This window comes from Triticum aestivum, chromosome 2B, assembly GCF_018294505.1.
Source record: "Triticum aestivum cultivar Chinese Spring chromosome 2B, IWGSC CS RefSeq v2.1, whole genome shotgun sequence".
In the NCBI taxonomy this organism is placed as follows: domain Eukaryota; kingdom Viridiplantae; phylum Streptophyta; class Magnoliopsida; order Poales; family Poaceae; genus Triticum; species Triticum aestivum.
The window spans coordinates 467,482,437-467,496,311 of NC_057798.1; the positions used below are offsets into that span (position 1 = coordinate 467,482,437).

Consider the following 13,875-nt stretch of genomic DNA (forward strand, 5'->3'; position numbering starts at 1 on the left):
TAACAATAAATGTGTTTAATCTTCTGTGCAGGTTATTCATGCATGTATACGATGGCTCCATACTTGGTCCATCACGCAGAGGCCGAAGGTCAAAGACTTTTTTATGATGACGTCTACATGGCTGGAGCATACGACCAGAGAGATTTTCTTCCTTCATGGATGACGATGTAATCTCCGGACAGGAACTGCCGCACCCTAGGCTGGATTGATTTATTTTTTACTATAAAATGATGTTTATTTTTGGGTCTGTTAGACTTGTTGACTGTGTGCATCTTACTATGCAGAGGTCGGACATTCTTTGGATGCGGTTGTATCACCTCGATATATCAATTCAATGGCAATGTCCTTTATTGGAAAAAATATCCATATGAAGATTTTGATATTTTTTTTTTAAATTGTCCATGTTTGCACTCTCTCAAACGAGTGGCCTTCACCATTTTGAGATCCGAGGGAGAAAAGAGCGGAACATTCTGCATTGCGGTCTGCACTAGGCGACAGACGATTTCTAATGCCGTGGTGGAAAGATCACCTGGTTCCAGCGCGCTCGATCAGGTGGCGCCCCACGTTTCTCTCTCTCTCTCAAATAAAAAAGTGGCGCCCAATGTATCATTTCCCTGGAAATGTTAGCAGTAGTCCGTAACCCACGACCCTTGCACATAATGCTATGCCTGGAACTTCTTTTCAAGCAGAGAAAATCTCGTTTCCATCGTGTCAATGTCACGCCCTAAGGCCGCGGGTTTTTTTTTAGCATCAATACAGACACAAGCGCTCATATACACGCGCATACACTCATCCCTATGAACGCACACACGCACACCCTATCCCTATGAACATCTTTGAGAGACTGAGCCGGCATATCATCTTGAGATTTACGAAGCCGCCGTAGACGCCTCGTCGTGAACCGGCATATCATCTTGAGATTTACGAAGCCACCGTAGACGCCTCGTCGTCGACGGGAACGTCTCCTCCCACTGATGACGCATCGCCGGAAATCCTGAAATAAATCCAGGAATAATGCGAGCACCAGGATTTGAACCTGATGGGTTGGGGATACCACTGTCCACCTAACCAACTCAACCACAGGTTGATTTCTCCGCCGAATTTATTTTCCACCTATAACCTCTTACACCCGTATTATACTGGCCACCCGTAAAAACCGGGCGGAAAGAAGTAAAAACCGGGCGGAAAGAAAACGGAGCGTGGGAGCTGTGTATTAGTTTTCCAGGCGGAAGGCACTAACCGGCCGTTTTTTCCGGATCTAAACGATCAACCAAGCGGCTGTTTCTAAAAGCACGTATTGATTTTCCGTCTGGATGTTTTACGCCTGTAATCGTCCCTGAAACGACAATCCAATCACGCCCTAAGCGAGGAGACATTAGCTCTCGAGTCTCGACTTTCACTGCAGTGGAGAAAAGAAACCTTGGGCATAAGTGCATAAATTATCACCAGCGGGAGTTCAAGCCGGATCCCTGGTAGATGTTCAGGGCTCAGTGAGCATAGTGAAGGACATTCGCGCAACGCAACTCAGCGCTAAGCACTAATCTACATGACATTTCCCGAGAGCAACAGCAGACGGAGGATCGGCGAGGGGCAGGTTGGTGTCCGAGCCTCCTAGTTCGTCGGCGAGGTTGGTCTCCGTTGTGCAAACCGGCCCGGTGTCCTCCAATGGCTGCTGCTGTTCGGTTCGCAGCTCACCCGCCTCTGTTTCTGGACTTCTTTCATACAGATCCTTCTTCAGTAGAACAGTTCCAGGGATGGAGACCAGCCTGACCTTGCTCAGCTTCTTCTTGTCAGATTCTTCGATCAGCCTGAACCCGAATGCTGATGTCCATGTATCGACTATGTTTGGTATCGCGAACAGAAGCAGCATTTCCACCTCCAGCGATTTCAGCATCTGTTGAAAATACCGGGTATGCGTAAGTTTTAGGGTAGCAACTTTATCTGAATTATTAAACCGTACACATGGGAAAAAGTAGAAGATATTCCTCTTATGTAGCACAAGTCATGCAAAACATACAGCTGCTGTTCAATAAACCATTATTTTTACTCCCAAGAAAGATAATTAATTGGTTCTGAATTTACGTACTTCATAAAAGTTGATAGCTAGCTGAGCAATCTGGGAAGGAACCTACAGGTAGATATTCATGTCCTAAAACGGCTATACACACGGATTATACTTAATATGATGCTTCGGCAAGGCAACACAACTTTAAGAAACAGTCCAAGCAGGTAACAAAAGCGCCAATGCCTACTTATCTTCATACCTCCTCAATGTAATCCACCAGTTGCCTGCACATCCCCTGTTGCCGATTCTCAGAACAAGTAGCTATTAGCGGCATCTCTGCTACAGTTGTGCCATGTAACCTGCAGCGAGAGCAATATTTTAACTCTACATGCTCAGCTCATCACTAGAAATTATCTGTTCACATAATACCTGATGGATGCCACGGAAAGGATGTTATCATCCTTTTCCAGGACTACAGTATAAAACCCCTTGTAATCCAAATGTACAAACTCGGACCTGGCAAAGAGATATAAAGTGTAAAATGGAGATCTTAAGTAATATACATGAGATTATAGGGAACTAAAATAAGCAAAATAAAGTAAATATGCAGTGAGCATGTTAAGGAGTTAACTTTTTTTTTCTGATTCAGCTCACCTCCAGTTATACACAATAGGGGGCATTATGTCTACCCCTGTCCTCGGGTCGAAGATGGGCAAGAAGCATTCTTCCAAAATACTCAAAGCAATAATTAATTTCATGCTGCACTCAGCCAGGAGAGCAATGTCTGAAGCTGAGTGAACCTTTTGATCATCATTATTACGAAGTATGGTGCAAGAAAAACCATCATCGAGGTGGTCAGGTATTCCAACACGAGAACGCATGCTCGTATAAATCTGAAAGTTACAGAACAAGAGCAGCCTCCTTAAGTAAAGGTTTCTGCTATCTTCAGCAACATATACAGCTATAAAAGTTATAGAACAAGTATAATCTTTGAGTGTACCTGCTGGCACCTTCTTTCACAAAACCAAGTACCAAGTCCACTTCTCTGATCACACACAACTTTACCAGATATGCATTTTACGTGATCTGGAGGAAATGAATAGATAAATAAAATATACCCATTAAAATTGAACAAGCAACGTAATGAATGAGCTATTAACAAAGATATTCTAAGAACTGTTAGGTCTTTCTCTAGGCCTGAGTAATATTTGAATCCAGAACAATGGTAAGAAGTTTTAGGCAATCCGGAATTGTATTGCCATAAAATGGATGGCTACTGATGTAGATTAACTATTGCTACAACATGAAGATTACATAAATAAATACTCATAAGCTGTGCCTGTGTCTGTGTTTGATCAGTTCTGAATCAACAATGTATGAGAAAAAAACTTCTATCAAAAAAATACTCGACCAACCAGGCACTACGACCTGTGGTATTGTATTAAGAACGACCCAGACACTGGTCACTCCGCAGAATAAATTCTGCCTCATCGGCCAAGCGCCGCTCGGTTCTCCAGCGCACCACTAAACTTTTTTACAAAAAGTATGGATAATAACAATATTAAAATATTTACCCTTAAATACAGTAACAAATACATATGGGATGCGAACTAGCTTTTGTCAAATAAAGAAATACGATAAAATACCAATGACGATGCAAGTGAGACATTACATCGATATTCACACTGTGAGCATTCTAAAGCATGCAGGAGACCTCCTGGCGCCTTTGAATTGACCACTTCCCCACAAACATTGCACAAGCAACTAGAGCAATACCAGCTGCCATCTGGAACTTCCTGATAAAAAATACAATGCAATAGGAACAAATCAGTAATATTAGTTAAAACTTGTGTCTTACTGTGCTAAAGATGACAAGATCGATAACAAATATGTACTCATGGTTATGGCAAATACAATAGTTAAATCAATAATGTAAGTTACAAAAAATGTTGTCCTGTCATGCCGATGCAAAATATGATTTCCAGAATGGGTACAGAAGTTATATCACATTCAGGATGAAAGTAAAGTATTAAGTACATGTCTGCACCAATCAATTGAATACAGACAAAGCCATGATAAAGATGTAGCAGTGAATAAAGACTGCTTATTGCTATGAAGTTGATTTGGGTGTGGCATGGCAGTTAGAACAATCACGGGGACATGATTAGTAGTGACAAAACATTCTTTTTCTTTTGCTACATTATATCAGTGACACAACAATTTTTGGAAATGTCATTTCAGTTGCATCCAGGGATTAAAAGAGACATAGTGTTGGTGCAATAATTTGCCTCGTGTTTTGGAGATTACTATCAGAAACAGCGAGGGACTAATGTATTTGCTAGTGCACACAGAGACTATAGGTCCCTGGAGTCAAGAGGAGTTTGGTACAAACTCCGAAGATAATCACCTGTGCTGCAGTGAAGATTATCATCGAAGATCATGCGTGACGAAGTTGACCCCCAAAAAATTGCTGAAGTGAAGCAATTGCCTCGGTACATGGTCTGAGAGATTTGACTGCAGCCGAGAAGAATGGAAGCGGAGAAAAGACGTACTATTTTCTTCCGTAGTTCATTTTCTCTTTCTTGAGTCGTAGGACCATCATAGCATTAAAAGGGGTATAGTGTTCAAAACTTTTGTTTCTCTGATGCTAAACTGAAACCTACGAGAGTTGAGAGAAATCTCTTTGCGTTCCGAAACATTACTTGCCAGACAGAGACGTTGTTCTTCTAGGCTGCGAGAGATATGCTTCGGACCAAAGAGTCAACTTACTTGTTCCTCAAGGAAAGTTGCCGGGTGCGTTTGAAATCCGACCGTTGGAAACGTGTCGGTTGGTCATTGGCTAGTTGTCATGTCCAAAATGGCCTTTTCCCCCTCGGGGAGACCGCGGCTATAAATAGCCACCCCATTCCAACGTGAACCGTTGGCTGCTCGGTGTGATTCTGACTAGTTTCTTTGAGCACCCACTCCTTGAAAGATTTGAGTTTAAAATCCACCGAGAGAAAATCCCCAGAGCCAAAAAACTAGATAGTGGTTTAGCATCATAAAGACTAAGTTTAGTATGCTCCACCTTTTACTCTTTTACTCTTGAGAGCTGCCAACTCTCTAGACGGTTAGGTGTCAAGTTCTTCACTGACCAAGAGTAATTGTAGTTCACGAAGACAATGTTTGTGAAGGTTGTGGAGATCGCCTCAAGTATCTACCTCGAGTAATCGGCATGAGTTGACGAGCTTGTTGTCAAGGAGAACAAGACAAAAAGAGTTTATCTTCTGTGTTAAATCACAAGTCCCTCCAACCAGACGTAGCTCTTTTGCAGAAGAGTGAACTGGTCTGCCAAATCCCTTGTCACCATCGAGCATCACCGGTTTCATCTTAACCCTGTTTACCATTGCTTGTTTATCCTCGGTTAAGTTTTAGTCATGTGATTTCTCTTCAGCACTCATGCTTAATTTGCTTCGGTAGTTTTCTAACGTAGTCTTGTATATGTTTACTTTACTTCTTTTCCGTTGTCGTGTTTTGAGATATCTGAAGTTTCCCAAAAGAAACTTTAAATCTCCCATTCACGCCCCCCCCCCCCCCCGGGCCGGCCCTGGCGAGGGGGGGCCATGATGGAGTATATACATATACTATAGCCCAGCAAAAAGCAAAAACAAATTACAAAAGAATTAAAGAAAAGAAATAGGATGGGCTAGGAGGCCCAGATATAGCTAGCTAGCTAGCGATCGCTGATGGATACGCGAAGGCCAAGCAGCGCCGTGACTCACGCTCGTTTCTACGTTTCCTCGTCGCCCTTGCACGCCCGTCGGCCTTCTCGCTCAGTCGCTCGGCGCTCGGCGCCTTGCCCCTTGGCCCTTGCCGCGTCGCCGTCGCCTCGCCGGCTCGCCGTCGCCGCCACACAGCAGTCCGGCAGGCAGGCGGCAGCCCGGCCATCCGGCATCCGGCACCGCGGCAATACGGCAATACCTATACGAGTACGCATCCGACTGGAAGTCAACAACAGGCCTGGTCAACAAGTACGCATCCATGTTTCCTGTCCATCCCCGAACCTGAATTTGACAATCTCACTATCCCAGTAGTTTATTTATTCTTTATTTAGTATGTACATATTCTAATCCAATCTATCAAACTTTTGCCATTCTATATAACATGTCTAGGGTTCCAATCATCCGATCTATAAATTCCTAATTCTTTGTATGCTCTTTTGATCTTTTCTTCATGATTTTAGGACATTATAGTCATATTTTAAACTAAAGATGTGTGATTGAAAGTTACTTTTAATAAGTTATATATATAACATACGCATACATATATATTGTCTTAGGACTTAGGACATAGGGGCCCATGTCGTCGACTTCGCCTAGGGCCTCCCGAAACACAGGGCCGGCCCTGCCCCCCCCCCCCCCTCTCTGGTCGACATATTTTGTTCCTACACATAGTTCATTTCAGACTCGTGGTGCATGGGGTTTTTGGCTATGGCAGCAGAAATCAAGGAGAGGATGTCTTAACCTTCGCTTTAGCCTATGACATGATAGTACCTAACATCCTCTTTAAAAAAAGAGAATCCCATCTAGTGACTTTTAGTAGTGGTCAACACTCTAGCCAGATTAATTTTGTCCTCTCGAGATGAGAATACAGGCCTGCTTGCCTAGATTGTAAGGTGATATCTGGAGAGAATGTTGTCCCTCAAGATAAGCTTGTGGATGCTGACTTAGCTTCCGGATACATGTCCGGTGTGATAAGCGCACCAAAGTGGTGGAAGCTCAAGGGGAGGCATTTCCGGCATTCAATGAGAGGGTTATTAAGGAGGGCTCTTGGGAGGAAGGAGGTGATGCAAACAATATGTGAATGAAGATGGTGACTTGTATTCGGGCTTCAGAGGAGTTTGGGGTGACCAAGGAAAGTAGAAGCGAAGCTAGAGATATTCGAAGGTGGAGCGATGATGTCCAAAAGGCTATTAAGACTCGCAGTGCATGGGGGCTTTGGTTATAGCAGCATGAATCGAGAAGAAGAGGATGTCTTAAGCTTTGCTTTAGCCTACAACATGATCGTGGCTAACACCCTCTTTAAAAAGAGGGTATCCCTTCTAGTACTTTTAGTAGTGGTTAACACTCTAGCCAGATTAATATCGTTCTCTCGGGATGAGAAGACAGCGTGTTTGCCTAGATTGTAAGGTGATACTTGGAAAGAGTGTTGTCTGTCAACAAAAGCTTGTGGTGGCTATTAAGGAGCAGAAAGACTGGTTCAGACACCTACACCTAGATAGGAGTGCAAACAATATAAAGAAGTACAAGGTGGCAAAGAAGACCGCAAAGTGAGCTGTGAGTGAAGCAAGGGTTCGGGCGTATGAGGACTTTTAGCAACGTTTAAATATGAGGGAAGGCAAAAGGGACATCTTAAGATGGCCAAGATCCAAAATAGGAAGACCAAGGATGCGAGCCAAGTCAAATGCATCAAATATGGAGCAGATCGACTACTGGTGAAGGACGAGGAGATCAAGAATAGATGGTGATATCAGCGGGCGTTTTGTGCGACGAATCCAGGAGCCTGAGATCAGTGAGACTTTAAAAAGGATGAAAGGAGGCAAGGTCATGAGCCATGATTGTATCCCCATTGAGGTGTGGAAATGCCTAGGAGACACAACGATAGTATGACTAACTAAGCTTTTCAACCTTATTTTTCGGTCAACAAGATGCCTGAAGAATGAAGGCGAAGTATATTTGTACCAATCTTCAAGAGTAAGAGGGATGTTCAAAGTTTTACTAATTACCATGGAACTAAGCTGATGAGCCATACAATGAAGCTATGGGAGAGAGCCATTGACCACCGATTAAGAAGAATGACAAGCGTGACAAAAATAAGTTGCATGGGAGGTCAGCCATGAAAGCTATTTTCCTTGGTACTCAAACTTATGGAGAGATACAAGGAGCAAAAGAAGGACCTCCATCATTAACCTAGAGAAGGCCTACGATAAGATACCGGGAAATGTCATGTGATGGACCTTGAAGAAATACAAAGTCCCAACAAAGTACATTACCCTCATCAAAGACATGCACGATAATGTTTTGACAAGTGTTCGAACAAGTGATGGTGCCACTGATGACTTTCCAATTAAAATAGGACTGCATCAAGGGTCGGCTTTGAGCCCTTCTATTTTTTGCTTTGGTGATAGATGAGGTCACAAGGGATATACAAAGAGATATCCCATGGTGTATGCTCTTTGCGGATGATGTGGTGCTAGTCGATGATAATCAGATATGCATTAATAGAAAGTTAGAACCGTGGAAACAAACTTTGGAAATCTAAAACTGAGTACATGAGGTGTAGTTTCAGTACTACTAGGCACAAGGAGGTTAGCCTTTATGGACAGGCGGTACCTCAGAAGGACACCTTTTGATATGTGGGTCACTGTTGTAGAAGGATGGTGATATCGACGAAGATCTAAGTCATCGAATCGAAGTCGGATGGATGAAGTTGCACCAAGCTTCTGGCGCGCTTTGTGACAAGAGGGTGCAACAAAAGTTAAAAGGCAATTTCTATAGGACGATGATTCGACCTGCGATGTTGTATGGTGCAAAATATTGGCCAACTAAAAGGCGACATGTCCAATAGTTAAGCGTAGCAGAGATGCACATGCTGAGATGGATATGGGGCCACACAAGAAAGGATCGGGTCTGAAATGATGATATACGTGATAGAGTTAGGATAGCACCAAATATACAACACGGTCCTCCAAAAACGCCTGTGCATAGCGGGAGGATAAAGTGTGCTGATAATATCAAGAGAGGTCGGAATAGACCAAACTTGATATGGGGGAGTCCATAAAGAGAGACCCGAAGGACTGGAATATCACCAAAGAACTAGTCATGGAGAGTGGTGTGTGAAAGTTAGCTATCCACATGACAGAACCATGACTAGGTTTTGAGATCTTATGAATTTCAACTCTAGCCTACCCCAACCATTTTGGGAATGAAAGGCTTTGTTGTTCATAGTTCATTTCAGAGTCGTCATAAACTGATTTCTGATTTGGTTAGTTTCCCAGAAAGTACATCTACATAGCTCTATATTTTGGCTAACTAAAGAAAAGGGAAATGTTTCGAAAACAAACCTGACAAGGCAAGCAGGCCTGATGGTAACTAGCAGGGCAGTTGTCACAGCATATTAGTTCACCGACATCACCACATAATCCACAAGTGTCATCATTTTCATCTGCTTGTACTGACATAGTATCTTTTGCACGTTCTTTCCTCTTCTTCTGCTCTATAAACCACGCTTGAAGCTGACATAGGCTGTAAGATTTACCAGAACCCAAGAAAAGATTCAGGGTCAGAGTTTCTTGTTTGAGACCTGCATGGCACCTAAAGTTGGACATTGTAAATATGGTGTCACAACACCGGCACCTTATGCCATGCTCGGTTATGTTCCCATCTTTCAACACGTTCTTAGGTCCTGGCCTTCTATACTGGAGAATATTCATTGTACAAACAATGCCCATCTCAAGTAATTTGCTCAACACCGTTCTTGCACTTTTAGGGAACTTCTGCCGGACGCATTTTTTTTCATTCTGCAGGCGAGACCTTGGAAGAGATTTCAAGCCAATTCTATTTATGAGCATTCGATTATAATGGTTCCTGTAACGCGCGGTCAGCCTATGTATTACAGCTGTCATCAAAAGATCATCCTCGTCAAACCTGCATTTACGCCTCCATGGTTGTTTCTTTCGAAATTTGACATCCTTTTTGGGTGGTTGTTCTGACACGAGCTGTTTTGGGGGTTCGCTGCTATCTTCAGCTTGTTCCTTGTGCTCTTTAATTTCGGGCACTAGAGTCAAATGGACTTGCTCACTACTTGATGCACTTATCTGTACTTCCTCACAACGTGTCACACACCTAGTAGGAATCTCAGCTGTACTACCATCCATGCATTGACCAATTATGGAGTCGCTTATAAGACCATCATTTACTTTCTGTTTCTTTTCACGAACTTCGTCTTGGATATCTGCAGCCTCCTGTGACCTTTTTTGATTCGAAGAAGCATGCTCACTGCTTGTTGCACCTATCTGTTCTTTCCCATTGTGAACTACACAGCTAGCTGGAACCTCAGTTGTAATGTCCATATTCTTACCAATTGCACAATGACTTGCATGAACACTATTTACTTTCTGTTTCTTTCTAAGGGCATCATCTTTGATACCTGCAACCTTCTCAGACCTTTTTTTACCATTTTTACTTGGATCAGACTCTGATATCTCCCTTTGTTCAGATGTTCGTGCTTCATTCTGCATGTTCAGCTCACCACAATGTCCAGACACCTTTGAGTTTGGTTCAGAAGAAGGGCCACAGATCATCTGGTTAGGAGGTTCTGGGTTTATGACTTCCCAACCAATTGGAGAACCCTCACTATCAAGATATAAAAATCCCTGAATCAAGCTCGCTTCATAGGCAGATGTCTGGATGTCCAGCTGCATGTTTGCCCCCATGCTATCATGGGAAAAATTAAGACAGCTCAACGTATCTTGATTAAATGTACGGTTGTTCATGAAAGAGAGTCTCCCGTCTTGTGGGGACACAAACAATACTTGTGGTTCGGAGATCTTCAATGGGCCACCAGTGGCTCCAGATGGTACCCATCCTGTTTTTGTCATCTGTTCCAAGCCCATGTCTTTAGCTTCCAAGTTTGTACCCTTCGCTTTTAATAGTGACAGTGTACCAGAGGAAGGTCCCCCCCTTACATCATCATTTCCTACTTGGAATCCAGGTACAACAACAACATCGTGTTCATTGTTGATATCATCTCTGATAACTTCTAAGGGTGTATCCTTTTCTGCTAATAGAGACAATGCACCAGCTGAAGGTTCATCCCTCACATGTACAATTCCTGCTTGGAATCCAGGTACAACAATATCATGTTCATTGTTGACATCATCTCTGATAGCTTCTAAGCGTGCATCCGTTTCTTCTGGTAGTGATAATGTACCAGACGAAGGTCCACCCCTTCCATCCTCAGTTCCTGCTTGGTAATCAGAGACAATTGCAGCAGCATGATGTTCATTGCTGACACCATCTGTCGTTCCAAGGATCATCTCATCCACCTCGTGAGAAAACAACAGGTCTGGTCTTATGAGCAACTCGTCAGAAGGACTGTCTGCAGAGTTACCCATATCGGCGGCGATTTCCATCGCTTCACCGGCATGAGAACTTGGACCCTTGATTTGCACATTTTCATCCAGCTGATCTGAAGCATAACTAGGCGGGAAATATGGTGGGTCGAACTCATCTCGAGTATCCTGAACCATTTTACAGTATGGAAATTCTCTTTTTGTACTAAAGCAAGTAGGCATTGAACTGGGCTCTGTTGCATCTTGGAAACCTTTGACTATACGATGAGGAATATTTCTGACGCTTCTTTCATTCATTTCTTCCATGGTCAAGTACCTTTGCTGCACTTCATATTGGCTATGCTTGCTTGTTCCAAATATAAAAGACTGCTCATTGTGCAGAGAATTTTCCTCTTTGTGAGGCTGGCCATCAGATAGAAGAAGCGGCAGAAGACTTCTCCGTGACTTGGGATGTGTGTCGTTAGAGTTGCTTGAATACTTAATCGCAACTGGCTTGTTAACATTCCTGCGACTCAAGCGACTCAACAGCTTAATGTCGCTGCAATTGAGGATTGTAACTCTGCTGTTCACAGCTTTCAGTGCCACTCCGTTCCGCAGAGCTGCGACCTTCTTATCGATGCAAACTACTGCCATGAAAGGATCGAGGAGTTGCCACTGGTGGAGGAAGGATAGAGATTGCTTCGGGCGCCGGACCTCGTGCTCTAAGCATAACAGTGTGTTCTTCAAATCATAACAAAAGTCATACATGTTGAACCATTCCTTTCCGTAGTAATTCCCATCAAATCGGGACGAATGAATAAGCAACCACTGGCCAAAGCATTTCCAAGCCTTAGGAAGAGAAGCTAGGCGGATTTCTTTGTCGGGCGACTCGAACATGAGGTCGACCTTACTCTTGTCCCCCCTTTCCCTGCCCTCGATCTTCCACCCGGCGTCCATCATCAGAAGATGTGCGTGCAGCCGGAGATGGTTCCAGAGCATTCCAAAGCCACCACGGCCATCCCGTCGCTGTGCGACCACACTGTTAATGTCAACCCTCTCCCAATCCAGAACACTGCATTGTTTTGCTCTTTGGCTCCTGCGTATCACAGCCCTGCGGGTGTAAACCCGATCACCGGAAGGTGGCGTCTCTTGTACCACGAGTTCACATTCAGAAGGCCTGCCACTGCCATGATGATCTGTACAAGGCATTGCATTCTGCATCTGTTGACTAGCGCTATGATATAAGACATGATAGCTTGATAGGCTGCCGTGAGTAAAGGACTCGACTATGCGGCAGTAGACCATCCTGTTGTTGGATGCAGAGCCGGATGGTGTGCTCGCTGGTACCAATGCTTTGATTGCGCCTGGTAGCGAAGTGGTCTGCCCGCTGCCAAAAATGCCCTCAAGGATTTGTTTTTCCTTCTCAGAACCATCAAATGTGTCTTCTCTCAGCTCAGCAACTTTCTCTCCAAACAGCATTGTTGCAATATCCTCCTCCTTCATGCCTATTCCCACCAGGAAGTCTACCTCATCCATCCTGTTTAGTGGTGCAAACTGAAGCAATCACACTGCAATGAAGGGATAAACACAGTTAGAGCACACATATTTGCAACATCAGAAAAATCCCAACCTGGCAAAGTCCTAATGCACAAAAGAATCACCAGAAGCATCAAAAGAGGTAAGCTATGACTGCCAAAAACAGAGACATGTAACACCAATAAGGCACCAAGAACTGAAGTAAAATCCAGGACAGAGTAATGATAGCAGTTGCATCTCAACTATAATTTTTTGCCTTACTGAACTGAAACCACACATCAGAGTGGCAGGCCCTGAAAGGCTGGACCTGAACCAGAATAATATTTCATCATCGCAACGCAAGTATGGTAGCAGGAATTCCACCACCCCCCCCCCCCCCCCCAAAAAAACAATAATGAAAAATCAATCACCATCCAATATAAAGAGCAAAAAGGGGTAGAGGAAAAAAAACACCCCCATCCTACATCTGCATGCATCAAGAGCTCTACCCAACATTCCGGTATTTCACCCGTCCGCATTAGCAGGGCAGGCAGATAGATCACACCATCCATCTGGCGCACCGAACAGGCAGGCTGCGAGCGAGCGATTCCCTAATCCAAGAACCAGATGCGAGGAGGAAGAAGATGTACAGCTAACGTACCAAGAACAGGCGGCGCCGAGGGGAGCAATGGGCGCATCAATGGCGACGCCCCGAGCCGCCGCTGGCCGTCCGTGACTGTGGGCAAGAAGAGGCACCGCTTTATCCCCACCATCCCCTCTCCATTGGAGATGTCGCCTACTCTCTCTCTCTCTCTCTCTCTCCCCCCTCTATCCACCAAGCTCTGTCTGTCTGTTTCTTTCGCCGAGACCACCGCGCCGAACAGTGATGGCACTAGCTTTGCCCCGGGGCGCGCGCACAAAGTCTCTCCTCTCCCTCGCGCGGGCCGGGAGGCGGCAGGGCCGTGGCAGGGCGCAAACGGAATGCTGTCCCCGTTATTTTTTCCCCGTGGCGAGGGGCGTACGTACCCTGCCCACACCGCTCTCTGGGTCGCTGGTTCCGGCCTCCATGTGTGTGACATGCAGCAGTCTCGGGAGTCTGGCTGTGGGCGTGCGTAATGGACTGGTGCGTGCGTGGGCTTGGCGAGCTGGCTGGACACCTGGAACGTTGGGTGAGACTTTTTTTGTTGAGAAACCGAACGTCAGGTGAGATATGTACTATAGATGGTTGAAACCAGGCGTCGGGTGAGACTTTTTTTGTTGAGAC

At 44.6% G+C, this 13,875-nt stretch overlaps 1 protein-coding gene across 1 annotated transcript; it reads right to left on the minus strand.

Annotated features, from left to right (window-relative positions):
• Nucleotides 1–1,405: 1,405 nt before the first annotated feature.
• On the minus strand, nt 1,406–13,632 carry LOC123045494 (uncharacterized). The gene is made up of 8 exons (XM_044468572.1): nt 13,273–13,632; nt 9,108–12,664; nt 3,678–3,801; nt 3,006–3,091; nt 2,660–2,898; nt 2,435–2,521; nt 2,265–2,364; nt 1,406–1,894 (listed from the first exon to the last, which is right to left on the minus strand). The coding sequence occupies exons 2-8, from the start codon at nt 12,630–12,632 to the stop codon at nt 1,538–1,540; spliced, it is 4,518 nt and encodes a 1,505-aa protein (XP_044324507.1). The 5' UTR covers nt 12,633–12,664; nt 13,273–13,632; the 3' UTR covers nt 1,406–1,537.
• Nucleotides 13,633–13,875: the final 243 nt, after the last annotated feature.